The following is a 17,848-nucleotide window of genomic DNA, read 5'->3' as shown; positions in this document are numbered from 1 at the left end:
ATTACTTGACTAGTCTATACATAGCTAATTAATTGACAACTATTTTTTTTTTTTTTTTTTTTATTTAATGATGAATTTAGTCCGGTTTCATGTGAAAATGTGAAATGATTGATGCATTTTCTCAAATGTTAAGATTTCATGTTTCTTTGTCACATATGATCTGTACATTGTTTTGGGCTGTTGGCAAAAAGAAGTCATTTAAGGACATCACCTTGGCCTGTTGGAAATGTCAGGAAATAATGAATAATGCCTATTACGTGCAGTGATTTATCAGTTTATTGTTTATTTTATAATTAATGATGGGATTATTTTCAGAAGGATGGCCAGAACACTAATCTGGAAGAGTGAATTTAGTGACTCGCATATAAAAAAAACTTTTTATTGACTTTAGAATTTTATGAGAAGTTGAATGACAGTCTATGAAGCCGGAGGCTTTTTGGAGGCAACCTCTAGTGGCAACCGGTGGCATTACAGTTCAAGACACTTCCCCATCAGCCTCATTTCTCAAAACCGGAAGCTACGTCCACTTTTATATACAGTCTATAGTTTTCTCTCACCACTCTCATTAGCTGCATTTCCTAATGTGGCAACCAGCTGTTCTCAGCCAAAATTGTCTAAAAGCTGCCTCTACATTACCTGCCCAGCACAAAATGGCAGACAGAAACAATTATTTACTATTATTATTGTAAGTATATGATGAGGGATTTTTGTTAGGGGACTGGCAAAGCAGATTATCACATGGTTTTTGTTGTTGTTAGTGTATTTTTTCCACATTTCTTTTACAAGTGGAGATGCCAGTGCATCCTTTGTCAGCTTGAATGAAATCCAACTGAGGTCCAGTCGGCTAGTATGATGTCGATAACTGCATAGAGAGACTTTAAGAGTCACCTTGACCACCTCAGCAGAGTGAAACGACATGAACTGCAGCTGCTCAGCCGAGTAGCGTTCAGTAACCCTATACCTTGTGTTCTGCTTAGCTCCAACAATTCCCTTCTTTGTAAATGTGTGCTGTTCACGTGTGCCCCTATGTTGCTCACAGCATCTGTTTCAGTCTGAGATACTACAAGGCAGGAAAAAAAAAAAAATGGTTTCCATGGTGACAGCCGTGCTCCTTGCCCATCCCCCCCCTCACTCTTCTTTGGAGGAAGTGGAAGAAGTCCAATTTATGCTGACTCATGAAGAAACAATAGTATGACATAGTTGCACGTTTCTCCTCACGCTGACCTGCTCATTGTTTGTGTGTCTTTTTAATGTTTTGCACATTTGTTTGTTTGTGATTGTGTGCTGGCCAGCTCTCAGGCTTGTTTTGCAAGTGAAGGCAGTTCTCCTGGCTACTCATTTTAATAGATTAACCTATTGACCTAACTAAAAGAGGAAATTATTTTCCGTAAATTAGGTTTGAAAAAGTAGGCGCCGTCTTAGATTGACAATAATGTGTTCACAAACCAGCTATACAGATACAGGTTGTTTTTTTTTTTTTACAGTCAACCAGCATATGTTTTGTTTTGATGAGGAGTGAAGAGATTGAAGAGCCTTTCTAACCTTAAATCAGAATGTATTTTATTGATAAAGCAAGTTTTGTTTGGAAAGGCTTACTTTGTGTTGTAATGCCTTCATCAGAGTACCTTTATTCATGGTTATTGCCAGCTCCATCAAAAATTGTGGAGATTGGTTAAATTTGCATTAATTATTGCATTCACAAGAGTCTTGGATTCCTGGATGGACTGATAAACATAGTAGACATTACCCCAGGCAAAATGTGTTTTCCAAATAGAAAAGTATCTGTAACTTTTGGGTTTAGAGGACAGAAGGGAACCAGAGGAAGGCAAAAGGGCAGATCCTGCTGTGGCAGATCTGTCCTCTGTCTGAGTTGTGGGACTGAACAAGCTCTCTGCCCCGGGCTCTCCCTGAGAAAGGTACAGTTACTCCCCTCTGGACACGCATACACACAACCATCCATCTCTAGCTCTTATCTGCAACCAGGGCGCTACTTTGAGTGTCTGTGTGTTTGTGCGTCTGAGGACTCTTAGAGTAGAGTTGCTCTGGCCCGGTCACGCTGATAGCCATATCAACAGTTACTCCTGGCTGATGGACTCCAGAACAACACATTCATTGTTTTGCTCTATGCGCGTGCGCGTCCGTGTGCGTGTGTGTGTGCGTGTGTGTGTGTGTGTGTGTGTGTGTGTGTGTGTGTGTGTGTGTGTGTGTGTGTGTGTGTGTGTGTGTGTGTGTGTGTGTGTGCATGTGTGTGTGAAACCATCAGAAACTGCATTTCAACAAGCCACAAATGTTAGAAGTATGTATCTCGGGTCTGTGTGTGTTGTATGTGCTGCAGTGTAATCGGCCAGAGGCTGGGATGTGGGTCAGTGTGGCTGCAGCTCCGCAGGCCAGGGAGCAGCACAGCAGGATACTGCCTCTGTTCTTGCTCTAGGTGACTAGCCTCACGAAAAAGGTTGCACAGCAATGCAAAGTGAAGCAGGGATTAATCCTTAATCCTACATTTTTGCATTTTCTGTGAATTTTCACAAACCCTTTGGCTATTTTAGCCATTCCAGCCCTTTTTACTGTGCTGAGATAGGCAAAAAAAAAAAAATGTTAACCTTAAACCTTAAAAGTGTGTGAAGTCTCACTCGAGTGGGGTCTACAGAAGCATAATGGGATAGAAATAGAGATGAAAATCTGTCTTCGACTTCTTAATAAGGTTAGATTTGAAAGAGGATGGCCAGATTAGTCATGCCTGGAGTTTATAGTGGATTTCACCTCCAGTCATTTAGCAAACGTTATTGCTGTACATTTAGAGCTCACAATGAAATCTTATTGGAAGTTTTGTGTGTGTGTGTGTGTGTGTGTGTGTGTGTGTGTGTGTGTGTGTGTGTGTGTGTGTGTGTGTGTGTGTGTGTGTGTGTGTGTGTGTGTGTGTGTGTTTTTGTGTGTGTGTGGAGGGGGGGCTATTGACCTTATGACTGAGCTGTTTAAATGAAATATTGATAGCACTAGCTTGGTTTGGAAATGTGTGTAACTGCGTGTATCTGCAGAGTTGTATGCATATATTTAGATATTTGTCCCGTGATTGAGTGTACATTTTACAGCCACCAATAGGCCATTGAGTGTCCCTTTTTTGAAATATGGTTGCATGAATCACACAACTTGAGTTGGCTCAGTAGTGTTGAAATTGCTAAGGATTTGGTGAGAACCAAGCATCCTAACAGACAGTCAGGTTACTTGTTGCCAGTGATGGATAACGGCTAACAGAAGACATTTTATTTTATTATTAAGTGGCTTTTAATGGCAGTGATGGAACACTTATGTGAAAACAAATATTTTTGTCTTGTAAAAGAACCACTGATTTGCTGTTTGTTGAAATGCTGATGCAAAAATGTATTCAAAATGCTTTCAAATTCTAAAACAATTCTAATCCAGAGGATTTGTTTAGGTATAACTAAATCCAACAACAACAATGATAGTTTAACTTTAAATGATCTTCTGTGGAACTAAATCCATCAAAGCATTTACAGGACCCAGTGTGGGTGATACGGACAAAGTGAAATGTCAATATTGAAGGGAAGACTCTTAGTGCTTTGACTAAATATTTACCCAATGAAGTTTTGAAATAATATTAAATAATTCTCAGTGTTGTGGATACTAAGAGGGTAAAGGCAAATAATAGAACAGCTACACCAGTGTGGTAAGTTCAGAAATTCCCTTTTCTGCAATGCATCCTTCAAAGACAACACTTATGCCATATTACAATTAAGGATGAGTATTGAAATTCAATTCCCATCGTAACGGTTCCAAAGTGGTGCCAGAGCATCGAATCAATAAGCTCCAACGTAAACGATCCCGATATCAATTCTTGAGCAATTAAAAAAATGGACGTATTTATTATTGCCTCACATTTGTTATCCTTCACGTTTTATCTCATCAACTCTGTTTCTGATTAACGCATTTATCTTATTTTCGCAATTCCGGGTGCAGAAGAGGGGTCTCTGTGTCGGAACCTCTGAGCAGCGGAGGGAGGGGGACACCGGTGTGTCCCTTCAGCTCCACACAGACACACGCCGATTCTGCCAGCGACACATTAAACGTGCGATTATTCTCCACTGAAGTCAATGTTGATATTTGCACTTGTGGCAACGAGTCTTTTGCATATAAGGGTTAAAACACAAGCAATCTGTTCATCGTCGCCGACGGGCAGAGACATGCAAAGTTGTGCAATGTTATCGTTGTGTATTCAGCTAAAAAACAGCTTGTGTGTCTGTTCTGGATTGGGAATGTTGCCGGGAGCGTTTGAGCCCACAGCTGGCGACATGCATGCTCTTAAGCTTGATCCTGTTAACAAGGTTGCTGGCCACAACAGAGACGGATATGAAACCAAGAACAAATCACAAGGCTCCAGATGTCACCAGGTACACGCAGATAGATGGGAAAGTTTTAGGCTAAATCTGGCCTGCGTGTGTGTGTGTGTGTGTGTGTGTGTGTGTGTGTGTGTGTGTGTGTGTGTGTGTGTGTGTGTGTGTGTGTGTGTGTGTGTGTGTGTGTGTGTGTGTGTGTGTGTGCACGTGTATTACTGTTATGCCTGTTAACAGTGATCTAGTGGCCCGCTGCTCTGTTTCCTGTGTGTCTCCGCTCTCTATAAACAGGAAGTAGATCTCTTTCTTTCTTTCTGTTACCCTCTCCTTTCATTTGTCCTTTTCTGTCTATCCTTTGGTCCCTATTCCCTCCTCTTCCTACCCTGCCTCCCTCTGCTAGTGCATGCATTATATACAGAAAGCGACAGGCTCCCAGGGTACGTCATTATCATGGAAAGCAAAACAGGCTGTTGTGTGTTTCATCTGTTTAATCCAGGATAAATGTGACATCGTGGAGTGTCCAGGGACTGTGGACCTGCTGCTTCATACCTATTTTCTCCTCGCTCTATTCCTGGTATTCCTGTTTTTTCCTCCCTGGACTTCCCCTGGAAAGCTGTCAGAAATGGTGAGCTACAGCTACAGTTGCCGCTGATAGCGTTGTTGTCATCTTTTGTTGCCTTTCCTCTTGTCCCTATTTAGCATGGATCTGGTGTTTGTCTGTGCATGGGGTGCTGGAGGCCCTGCAAGGGCCTTCCTTTCCCAGACCACTGAGGACATGAGATGTTTGACAGAACAGTACGTCAAAGGGATGGCTGTAAGGAGGTGGAGAGGAGGTGCAGTCGGCCCAAGATTGGCACAAGATTGGCACAGCACTGTTTGTTGTTGTTAAGACCAAAGCTGTCATCTTTGGACTCCCTCTGTTAGAACACAAGCTGCAAACAGTCACATAACACGTACATAAACCTTGGCTGGGATTCATACACACACACACACACACACACACACACACACACACACACACACACACACACACACACACACACACACACACACACACACACACACACACACACACACACACACACACACACACACTTTCTTGCTCATAACAAGCTATCACATGATCCTAAGAACAGAGACCTTTCCTCATGTTTTATCTAGTGTCTCCCTTCTTCTCTATGCTTTTCCCTGCCACTCTTTAGAGCGAGTGGAACAGTTAGGTTTAATGCTTGGACATGGCTGGTTGGTCACAGTGTGTTCACACTAAGCTTTGGGAATTGCGAAAGACTGATTTGGCTGTCTGTTAGCTTTAGCTCTACCCACACTACCCTCTAAATTGTCCAGAACAAAGGTTGTTTCAGAGCACCTCTACCTTGTTTGGCTCCAGTTCAGCTTTGAGGCCTCACAGCTCTCACGCTTTGGCTTGCCAACTTTAGCTCGCAAGGACTTATGCGTGTTTAGACATCAATAAACCTCATGATATTCTCTTCCTGCAAGATTTCCACTTGCAGAAAGAGAACTTATGCTTGCCAGCAGAAATTTCTTCATTAGTTTGCCCGTGAGCTCCTTCTCACCTCTGCATTTGGTAGACTGCCTTAGTCACTGCAGTTTTGGATTTATGACAGGAATTACGTTGACCTAGGCTGAATGGAAAGAAGCTGTTAGACTGTAGACTTCAGGGATAAATAATAGGGAGTGTTTTGTCAGGACAGAGATAGAAGCAAGAATGCATTGGTGTGATGAGGAGCTAGACTTTTGGCTGCGGCTGCAACCAAGAGAAGTAGGGCGACTGTACAAGAGAAAGGGACGACAAAGACTGTAGCAGAGAATTAGGAAGGCACCAACTTCACTTTACTAATTGTGTTACCGAAACTGTCAATACAGAATGTCACTTTGGCACCTGTGTTAAGGCAACACCTGGCATTATGCGTCCTCTGTGATTCGATCACAAGTGAACAGTTTTCAGACGGCAGTTCACACCTCCCTATTATTTTTGTGCATCTCTGTTGCTCGAACCAGTCGGTTCAGGCTCAGATTATTATGGGTTTGAGCTGGTTGGGCCCTGCGCTGCGATGGATAAATGAACTATGTGAGGGGGTGACGGCTCTTCTACAGCTGTGGGACTGATGTTTGTCAGAAATTGGAAGAGATAAACTAAAAAAAAAAACAATAAACTCAACTAAATCCAGTGGAAACATTGGTGAAACAAGCAACACGTAGCAGCCTGTTTGTTTAATTACTAAACAGCTGGTGTATATACATATATCATGCTTCCTCTACAGTTCAGCTGCGCTCGGCAGAGTCATGCAGGATATTTTTTTCTGGTAACCAAAAATAAAACAAAAGAGCAGGAAAAGATTTTCAGGTGTAAGAACTAAGTGAAGTAAAATTTTTAAAAAAACCCATCTAAAACAATAAAAAACCTGCTGTAATGTGACGGTAACATGTGGAAGCTCTGGGTCTTATACAAACTCAGGAATTGAGAGCTGCATTCAATATTTCTGGACGTGAGTCGACCCCTACTCCTTCAAACTGGGATGCGTTTGCGTTCACACTGCTAAAATTATGTGTTCATATGCATCCCAGACTACTTCCAAATGTGGTCTAAGCAGATTGAATCTCAACGTGTCATGGGTGCATTCAGAGCTGTACTTGCTGCTGACCGCTTGTGAACCTGATGGGATCCAGGACGGTTGTTAATGACAGGTGTGAACTGGCTCTTGCGCTCACAGAGTAGATTTCTGTCTCTGTTCTCGTGGTGCTTGTGGTCAGTGCAGTGTTGGCCTACATAAAGCCATGTTTCACTGGCAGAGCTCATTGTTTGGACAAGTCCATCCATGCTCACTTGCTCTGCATTACACATCTGACTAAGTGCCCATCTGTAAGCCCTAACCACTGTGGTGTCACAGCTAACTGTACTTGAATACGGACTGAGCTTCATTGTGTTGAAACACACCATGTTTGTGAAATTCTGTCTGTTGCAAGCAGCAAAATGTATTACACCAACTTTTTGTGGTTTTAAAGGTACAAAGTCAGGGATTACATTTTATAAGAACAGTTAATGTCCAGGTGGAGGAAAAGCTGAGGTAGTTGCATATGTTGGAAGACCTCCCAACTTTGCTGCACTGCTGGACAAGAGCCTAGAAAAATACAGTCATGGATTCTCTCATTAAAAATTTTCAAATTCAACTTTAGTTTATTAGCAGGAATAATAAGCATAGTATTGCCAAACCATATTGTGCATTGTTCACTTTATTATTATCTTTGTCTGTCTGTCTGGTTCTTTGTGGTTGTTCTTTTGGTCTTTATTCCCACTGACATATACCACTCACACAATGACTACATCATGAGACAGGTAGAAAGCAGGATGAGGAAGAGGTTGGCACTGCAGACAAAGACAGAGATGGGCTGCTATTTGCACTGCAGTGTTGTGTGTGTGTGTGTGTGTGTGTGTGTGTGTGTGTGTGTGTGTGTGTGTGTGTGTGTGTGTGTGTGTGTGTGTGTGTGTGTGTGTGTGTGTGTGTGTGTGTGTGTGTGTGTGTGTGTGGTTCCAATTTGCAGATGGATTGTCAGGTCCAAACTCAAACTTTGTATAGGAGGTCTTGCTTGTAAGATAAAGATGGAGAGAAAAAACTTTGAGGATGTAAGATAAAGGGAGAGAGAGACAGGCAGAGGGAGAGAGAGACAGGCAGAGGGAGAGAGACAGAGAGACAGAGGGAGAGAGAGACAGAGAGAGAGGGACACAGAGAGAGAGAGACAGAGAATGACCAGAGTGCAAGACTAAAGAGGAGTTGAGGAATGATGACTCACCTCGGAGAAGAGAAAGACACCTTTGGTGGCCAGGACCCTTCACTTACTGAAGCATACCTGCACTGCAGTACAGCCTCCTTACAGTTACAAATGCAGGAGTGTGTGGGCTGGCAGGAAGAGATTTATGGTATGGCTCTTGTAATACAAACTCTTAAAACACATACTTATACACAGACTGGCAATATGAATTCCCTGTGGACCAGAATGATGACTTGGCTTTAAAGTAGGCCAAGGGCCAGATTGAAGGACACACACACACACACACACACACACACACACACACACACACACACACACACACACACACACACACACACACACACACACACACACACACACACACACACACACACACACACACACACACACACACACACACACACACACACACACACACACAGAGAGAGTCATATTCACTCTCATCTTTATTCTCTGTGGATTTTTCAAAAATAGCAGATTAATCCGGTGAGATGAGCAGCTCTGAGAATTCGTCAGTTGTCCATCCACATTTCCCTCTACTCCTTCATCGACCCTCTGTCTTCTGCCTTGCTTTCTTGTTTTTTTTTTTTTTATCCCGCTTCAAAGCCGGCAGCGTGTCTTTGGTTATGTTTGACCTTTGTATGGGTGTGGGAAAATTATTGGCTTATAACACAATAGAAAGAGATATAAAGCTCAGTTGACGACTTACAAATTACAACTTTCCAAAGTCCGCTTTTCAGACATGTTGGACTGAACAATGATGCACTAACACCGGGAAGTGTTGGTGCAACTGGAAACATGCCTGCTGACATTGTGACTCTGACTTTATGTGAGCGAGACGACTGCTATTATTGTGTTTTCATAGCCAGGAAGTGTGTTTGAGGCCATTCAGTGACAGCTTCTCTGAAGTCTTCCTGCCAGTTGAATCTCGGTCTCTTTTCTAGGCCAACTGAAAAAACTATCTCCACACACTGAAACTGAATGTTAAAGATATAAAGGCAAAAGCTCTTTTACAGTATTTGCTGACTCCCAATTTCTACATTAGAGTTTAAAATGTCTACTGTCCAGCATGCATGCTGCTTTTAACATCCTTAGCAATTTTTTTTTTTTTTTTTTTTTAAAAAAAATTCTGTATCTGTGTCTCTTGTCTCTTCAAGGAGCATGCTTAAGTGACAAACAAAAGTGGAAGTGGGATCTCTGAAGCTCCGCCCCCTGTGCTGGTGGAGCACCCTGCACATCTGACCAGAGGCCCCTTAAGTCACTTTGAAAGGTAGGAGTATAAAATCTGGCTACCTGAAATAAGTCACCATGTTCAGTCAGTCATTGTGTTTGCAGCGTAGTGTTTCCCAGAGGACATTTTTTCAGCAGCAGACCCGTATTTACTTCCAATGGTGAAGGAATAATTTGATACCATTGTTACAGGCTTTTTGAACTTCAAGTTCTGGAGGCCCTGATATCAGTGTGTAGCCTCAACACAGAAAGTTATTTCCACTATTTTTACTGAACACAAGGAAATGGATACTGCAAATATAAACAGACAATACGCCAACAGAATTATGACTATTATCACTGCACTGTAGCTTTACTGATCTCAGCTCCTCCAATGTGTGTCGGACTGATCTGATGATACCAATGTAGTTTAACTAACAAGATACGATTACAAGACAAAGTTCCACCACTTTTAATCTAAATTTGGGCCACCTTGAAGTTGGCACCTCATATGATTAAGATATTAATAGGAATATATGTATATGTTTGTGCAGTCAAAATACTAATTTTGAGTTTTTAGAAATGAAATGTGACATCTTTAAACCTAGCCTTCAATACCCTAATCTCTATGGCTATAGAGAACGTTCAGGCAACAGGACACGATTTTGATAGATTTTTGGTGTTTCAATTTGACCATTCATGTTTGAGTGACTTTGGTTGCATTTAGATAAACAGTCCATGTGGAGAGCTTTGGCCAAAATACTATTTCAGAGCCAGTTGGCTATTGTCTGATGAGGATTTTGCTTTTTATTGGCATTGTTGTAGTGGTTTTAACCTATTTACTGAGTGTAAACTGGCTTCTTGTGAAACAGTATGTTCATAGACATCGCATCTCAGCTCCTAGAGCTTTAACTTGTCAACAACAACCATAAATTAGCCTTTACCTCTCTTTTCCAGTGTACTGCAATTGACATGAAGGTCACTTTAGATTTTTTTTATTCAAAATAATGGATAAAGGACATATTGCACCAGTACATTTAGTTATACATTTTAATCTCATCAAATGAAGGAAGAATGTATATAAGTATCTATACCTATAAGCAGTACTAGTAATAAGTCATGGGTTCAGTTTCCAAACAACAGTCGTTAGCAACAGCCTAATGATATGTTGAAGCACATAAATGTTTAGTTACTGCCTGTTACCCTGGATCAAGTCTTCTAATAAACATGTATCTGAGTTGATTTTATATTGTGTGGAAAAAAATGCTGTTGCTACCTGGTAAGTGCACAAAATATAACAAATATATTCCATGCTTTGGAACAGAGGCAATTTGTTAAATTATACGTGATTTCTTTGGCTAAAATATGCAAAAATGTCATGTTCTGTTTTTAAGAGAACCTCTCCTGTTATCTCATGAAGAGCTTAACGTATACTGTCGAGTCAGGAACATTGCTTTTATATGCTTATAGTGGCGCAAGAACACGTGGATATAAACAGCCTCAAAATGACATGTTGCATTGGAACAAAGTCTTGTCTGAAATATAAGAAAATTGTCGTAATGTTTTTAACATTCGTCACATTTTTATGTTCTGAAAAAGATCAAAGTACACTGTTAAACTAGTTAGTAGGCAAGGAAGCCCTGATGTGATGCTAGAGTCTTGTAAATCCTGCATGGTTGGGATGGGTGGTAGTACAAATAGTAGCAGCTGTAATACTAACTGACATACAGCAAAGGCCAGACACACAAACCTGCTGGGTCAAACCGTTCAGACTGTAAGTATTCTGATTTGATCAGGGATTTTGTGTGCGAGCGTGTGTTGCCACCAAAATAACATACAGTCTATGATGTGTGTTAATCGTGCAAATCGATGCGTTATATTTGTCAGTGAATCAAAGTTCCACTCTGTATTTTTTACATGTTTGTAAGGGGAAATCACGACTAAAAAAATTAAAAAAAATTAATGGAGCGAAAATACCGCATTGTGAGTTGTTAAAAGAGCTATTACAGCATGCTCGCATCAAACAGACCAACAGGTGTGATGCTGTGGTTTGTGCGTTATTATGTTAGTTTTAATTTCATTGTTTTAATAATGTGTGTGTGTGTGGGGGGAGGGGGGTTCTGGTGTAGACAGGCAGCAGGGCTCTCAACTGTCAGGGGAACACCCTCCATGACAGTAATGACTATTGATTTTGGCCAAAAATGCCGAAGTGATTGGAGATTGAAGTGTTTAATTCCATTTTGCTCCTGAGCCAAGTTTTGCATTGGTAATCAATTTCAGCTCGGACTTTTACGCTGCCATGGGCACTTCTGTTTTGCTCTTTATTTTTACTCAGAGTTTTCAAACTTTGTTCTTATACTTTCTCTTTCGCTTTCTAACAAAAATGGTATCGGCCATTGCAGAAAAAAGGAAGAATACTGTATTGATTTTTTTAGGCCATTACCAATATCAGTTTTTGTGTTAAAAAAAATTAACATGGCGATATAGCAATCGACTAATACACACTCGTTTTACACAAACACAGAACACTGATAGGGATCCTTTTATATTTTAGAATAAAATAGAGTAGTCAGTTCTTTCAAAATGCAGTCAATGAAACTAATCAAAAGTAACAAAAGATTGGTATTTTGACTGTTTTGTCAAAATACCAATTCAAGTTCATTTTTAAATGCATTTGATTTATAACCTACACTTGTACAATCTTGTGAACCTGCTGAGCATCTTCCCCACTCTTTGACATCCTGCATGTTTGGTCACCATCTGTGAAGTGAAAATTTTCACACACCGAAAGAAATGATGGGTGTGCATCCTTTATTAAATCTGTCAGCCTCATAGTTAGCATCCTGTTCGGCAGTAGAAGAGTTTGCGTGAGCTCCACATTCAAAAGAAGTTGAGCTAATTTTGCTAACATTCAGTTCTGCAGCAGAGAGCACCAGAACAGCAAACAGGATTTCGTTAACCTGCTCTGCATCGCGCTGCCCTGTGTCTTTGTTGCTATTTCCTACACCCTTCTCCTATGTCTTTTCTCATCTCAATTTTTAGTTAAGCAATTTTAAGAGTGCACATGCTTTATAACTTATCATCTTGCAGTCCTGTGGTGCAGCTAAAAATGTTTTATTTCATTGAAGTGTATTAACTATTATATTTTGTTCAGACAAGTCCAACTGTGATGTAAAACACAGGCTGTAATTGATTGTGTAGACAGACAGACAGACAGACAGACAGATAGATAGATGAAACTCCGGCTGTAATTGATTATATAGATCAGAGTACTGATACACTACATCTTCATTCAGATACTGTGTGTATTCTCAGGCAGGTCTCACTGTCCACCACCTTGTCCCTATCCGTGTCTCATTTTACCTCCTCTATGCGTCCAGTCTGTGTTCTCTGCAGTCAAGGTTATGATCTGGATATGAAGTGACCCCAGCCTATTTACCAGAGGCGCCTGTGTACTTCCGCTACCCCACAGAGAGCCATGGAGATGGGGCTTCAGGCAACCTTGTTCCGTTTCACTCCCCTAATATTAGCGTGTGCCTTGTTCTGCTCCAATTGAGAGGTTCAGAAAATCAGCGCTCCCATCAGCGTTGTCTTGGAAACTGTTGAGCTTATCCGGCCCATATGACCCAAGGACAGCTCATACACTTGAATAGCACCATCTCTGGTTTTCTCATTGAAGATGCTTTGAACAGAGGCGTGCTTCTTTTTTTTTTTTTTTTTTTACACTTTCATTTATGACGTAGAGAGTGGCTAAAATGAAAGCAATGTGGTTTGATGAAAAAAATAAACCGTGCTATAAAGAGAGCAAGCAAGTAAACTAAGCTAGTAGTTATTATATGAACTAGCATCACAAACTCTGTGGTAATGAGCAACACAAAAATCGTCCTCTCTCATTGGCACTCATACAAATTCTATCTCTCCCGCCTTCTTCTTCCCTTCTTTTATACATAAACATAAAATCCCCTGAAGGGAGGCTCCTCGTTCTCAGTCGTAAATTGTGGAGCGAGTAAAGCTTTGGATCCTCTTGCTGAGTTTTCCAAGTGGTTGTGAGAAACGGTGGTTTTGCAATCTCTCTGACGGGGGATTAAGCCTGTGGAGAAGAGGAGGGGAGGGGAAAATGAAGAGAGACACAGAGAAGGATGTGAAGGGGGAAATTGTATTCTTGTAGGGAAGTAGTGATGGCAACCGCTCTTGAAATGAGGCAACATCACTGAGAGAGGAACAAGGGAAAAGGGGGATGGGGAGCCTGAGAAAGAAAGCACAAGATGGCCAGGATGGAGATATAAAAGAAAGATGGAGGAAACGTGATATGTTAATGGTTTAGGGTGAGTGAGCGGCGATAGAGAGAGAATTGTGTTTCTGTTTAATGTCATAAGGAACCAGGCTGTTTAAAGAGACTTCAAAGAGACCGGCGCCCAATATAATCTGACACACACTCACACACATGCAATACACACACTGGAGAAGCAGGGCCCGGGGCAGCTGTGAGCACAGAGGAGACCTGAGGTGTCCTCTGCCATGCCCGATTACAAATACAGTGAGAGGAGAGGCATTGCTGAGAAACGGCAATGGGAAAGTGTGTGCGTGTGTGTGTGTGTGTGCTTTTATTCAATTTACATGCATATAAATCATCTCTGCCGCTGCTCGGAGCTTTGCTGTCTACTACTTTTGCTGTGATCAAATAGCATTCAGGGAAACCAGTTGACATCCCTCTGACAGCGTTTTGACACGAAGACGTTGTGATCAAAAAATATGTGTGCGCGTGTCTCTGATGTAGTGCTTCCATGTCAGCGTCTGTCTCTGACTAAGAGCGCTGTTATGGGTTTGACGTGTGTTCCTAGCTCTGCCTGTGCACCGGAAAAAGGTGAAAAAGAGAGATTTGTCCAAGTTTTTGCTGTTATCAGGTTGTTTCTGCACAGAGGTTGTGCGAGGGCAGCACAATCCAGCAGCGGTCAGAGAAACAGAAAGGAGAGAGATTGGAGAGCAGCAACTGAACTTCAGGCCTCCTACTGGTCCTGGAATTTCAGGAATTTTGAGTGGAGTGATCCAAACAGTGAGGCGAGCAATCTTTTGGATTCCCTCAGGATACCCTGGAGAATCTGTTAATTTTCCAAACAGTTACTTTATAACTATACTGTTTACAAGAAAGGCTTTTATAACGAACACACAAAAAAAACAGCTGAAAACAAACATACAAGAGTGTTTGTTTTCAGCTCTTTTTTTTGTTTTTTTTGTTTGTTTTTTTGTACCACAACAGTCCTTAACTAGTGTAAAACCAAACTGTCTTTGACTTTTAAGTGTGTCAGGGGTGAAGTGAAAAGCCTGAAAAATTGCAAAAACCTTTGTTACTTTTGCTTAATGTGGCTTGCACAGAAGATCTACATCAGAGAAAAAAACTGCAAGGGAGAAAGCTATGAAGAGATACGGGAACCTGCATTATAGAATGAAAATGTATCAATGGAAAGTCAGCTGGCGACCCACTCTCTCTACCCTCGGAGTAACATCTATGTGTGCGGTCTGTAACCACAGCCAACGGTGTGAACATGCTGCACAACTAAACACTCAAGACGATAACAGCGTTACGGAACCTAGCGAGCTGTTTTGAGCCCCCTCAGTCACACACATGTATGCAGAGTGCCGGATACAAAAAAATGTCACCTATTGTAGTTTATGATTTTCTTTTTTTTAACTTTAAATAATGGTTTTAAGCACTACAAGTAAACAATTTTTTTTGTTATTGTCGTTATTAATTTCTTGCTAATTCTATTAAGTAATGGGGGGGGGATTGCATTTCAGTCACTCAAAGTACTTCCACAATAAAATAGATTAAATCATTATTATATAAACAAAAATGTGTATGTGTGAAGTAGGAGTGGGCGATATGGCCGTAAATTAATATCAAGTATTTCTGCAATAATTATATTCTTGACGACATGACAAAATACTGAAAAATACTTTTTATTTATTTAGAGAACATACAATTATAACACAATAAGTGTTATAGTTTTGTATGTTGGCATTGACTGAACAGTTAACCTTCAAATTTTCAGTGAAAACTAATAAATTCCCATAGTTTATTGTTCATCTTGTGTCTGTATTACGGAAATTTCCACTACAGTGTAGATGCCAGTTCACCGGGAGACTTGCAGACCGCGACTGAACTTTAACTCTTATTTAATCTCAAACTAACTGAGTGCCAATGTGGGGATTTTTAGACTGACGCACTTTTGCTTACCTTGTCGAAACCTGTGGTGCTTTAGTTAAATCGATTTTATTGGAGGAAAAAACATGTCTTGAGGGGACTTTTAATCACAGTATTGTGCATCTGCAGGTGGTTACCCTGCACCAGTTTCTCTTTGTCAACCCGAGATCAAATTGTATGACAAAAGCGATTCAATTTAAGTCCGTGAGAACTCTTAATTTTCCCTTTTGTGTATCTGCTCTTGCCCTGCACGGACATACATATTACTGTGGGTTTAATGCTTTGCTGCAGAGTGCATATATATATATATATATATACATACAGTATACAGTTTGAGCCTTGTAAAATTGGCAGTAGTTGGGACATTGAAATGATTCAACTTACAGACACAGAAGTCTAAGAAAAGACAAACTTAGAAAGAACAGACAAATCTTCACTCCTGTTTTCTGCAGTGCACGGTACTTTGTTTTACCAGAATCCTATCAGGTGGAATTTAGAAATGCTGCTCTGCAGTTCTCCGTCCTCTCTCGATGCTTAGCAAAACTAAACTAAGCTAAGCTAGCTATGCACAAACACCTCCCCCCCCCCCTCCCCCAGGGGCACGAGAGAAATCACCGTGGCCAAATAAATTTTCCCCCTTCTGCTTGTGCTGCTGCAACCTGAGGGATCATTGAAGCAGCAAAGAGGGGAGATGGAGCTGGAGCAGAGAAGGAAAGGGGAGCAGTGGAATTTTAATGTGGCTGTCTTGTCTCTTGCTGCTTGCCAAAGAAAAGCAATTACTATCACAGCTCCTCTCTCTGTTGTGTGTGTGTGTGTGTGTGTGTGTGTGTGTGTGTGTGTGTGTGTGTGTGTGTGTGTGTGTGTGTGTGTGTGTGTGTGTGTGTGTGTGTGTGTGTGTGTGTGTGTGAGACTGCCCTTAAGCACACAGGGATTTGCTACGTTAAATGTACAAAGAGTTGATTGGCTTGTATACTGCAGGGTATTTAGGAACACTGATACTGTAGATGTCTGTTTCTGTTGTGTAACTTTGCTTTAAACTTGAAAGCTGTTAACGCATTGCTGAGATAACATGAAACATCCTCTCGAAGACACCAATGTCAATGTTCACTGTGCTTAAAATGGTGCCAGACATGAATGTAACGAAACCTTCTCAAGTGCCCTCATAGATTTTCTACTTTCCCACTGAAGTGGTGAAAGGCAGAAATTCATCAGCGCACGGTTCATTTTGAGTCTCTGAGTGCGAAGGTGACCATTCGGAGAAGCTCTGATAAACGGCAAAGATGAGATGAGAGTCAGACTGATAAGACAGACAAGAGAATGGACAGATGGAGGTGTTGATAAGACTCTTCGATGTAGAGCTGTGGGAAATGGGAAATGGTAAATGAAGAGTGAGTAAAAAGGCAGAGGAGATATGGGAGGAAATAGAGAGTGATCTCCTCCACACAGCTTTGGAAAACCCTGTGATTGTGTGTGTGCGCCCCTTACGGCTCACACCATAACCTCTCACTTCTACAGGAGCTTTTATATTTCTTGTCTCCCCCTTTCTCACGTTGCATTTTTTCTTTTCTTTTTTGCTGCCTTTCGTTGAACCAGATTTGAGGATCTTGATTACTTTCTTGCACTACATTGCAGCTTATTTCTGTATTTTATGTCTTACACTGCACTGTAACTTTTATCCTATTTTTTTTTAGCTTGCTTTATTTCTTTTATTTTAATGTTTTAATCACTGTTTTTAAAATGTCTTTTTCCATTTACCTGATGTTTTGATGCTTTTAGTGGTTTTATGTGAAGCACTTTGAATTGCCTTGTTGTTGAAATGTGAGGCACAAATAAACTTGCCTCGCCTTGTCTTGCCATTTTTAGGATGCGGAGGTTCGCCTACTGTAAGGTGGTTTTGGCCACCTCTCTGGTCTGGGTAATGCTGGATATGTTCATTCTGCTCTACTTCAGTGAGTGCAACAAGTGCGATGAAAAGAAGGAGAGAGGACTGCCTGGCAGAGACGGTGGGTGCATATCACCACACGGGAAGATTTTGATGCCGAGACAAGTGTTTACATTGTCTAACATTCATGTCTGAAAAACTGTACATGTTTCTACGGTAGACGCCATGTCCAGACCGCGGGACGGGCCCGGTGAAGGGGGGAAGCCTGTGGTGATCCCTAAAGACAACCAGGAGAAGATGAAGGAGATGTTTAAGATCAACCAGTTCAACCTCATGGCCTCTGAGATGATTGCTCTCAATCGTTCGCTGCCTGACGTCCGCCTGGAAGGGTGAGCAGCCTCCCTGTAACTCATCTTC

At 41.3% G+C, this 17,848-nt stretch overlaps 1 protein-coding gene across 3 annotated transcripts in view; it reads left to right on the top strand.

Annotated features, from left to right (window-relative positions):
• galnt1 (UDP-N-acetyl-alpha-D-galactosamine:polypeptide N-acetylgalactosaminyltransferase 1) overlaps positions 1 to 17,848 on the top strand; it is a 36,736-nt gene that overhangs the window by 5,663 nt on the left and 13,225 nt on the right. For 2 of the 3 annotated variants that reach the window (XM_069696068.1, XM_069696066.1), the window contains exons 2-4: positions 9,296 to 9,408; positions 17,413 to 17,552; positions 17,652 to 17,820. In XM_069696068.1, the coding sequence (XP_069552169.1) occupies positions 17,414 to 17,552; positions 17,652 to 17,820 (308 nt within the window). In that variant the 5' untranslated portion in view covers positions 9,296 to 9,408; position 17,413. Of the gene's footprint in view, positions 1 to 4,845; positions 4,975 to 9,295; positions 9,409 to 17,412; positions 17,553 to 17,651; positions 17,821 to 17,848 lie in introns of all 3 variants that reach the window. The other variant, XM_069696067.1, reaches the window with a different exon arrangement.

Source organism: Brachyistius frenatus, unplaced genomic scaffold (assembly GCF_029030835.1).
Source record: "Brachyistius frenatus isolate BFR_SWC_R1_liver_20210118 unplaced genomic scaffold, ASM2903083v1 Contig_20, whole genome shotgun sequence".
Taxonomy (NCBI): Eukaryota; Metazoa; Chordata; class Actinopteri; family Embiotocidae; genus Brachyistius; species Brachyistius frenatus.
Note: the sequence above shows the minus strand (reverse complement) of the source record. Positions and strands in the feature narration are given on the sequence as shown.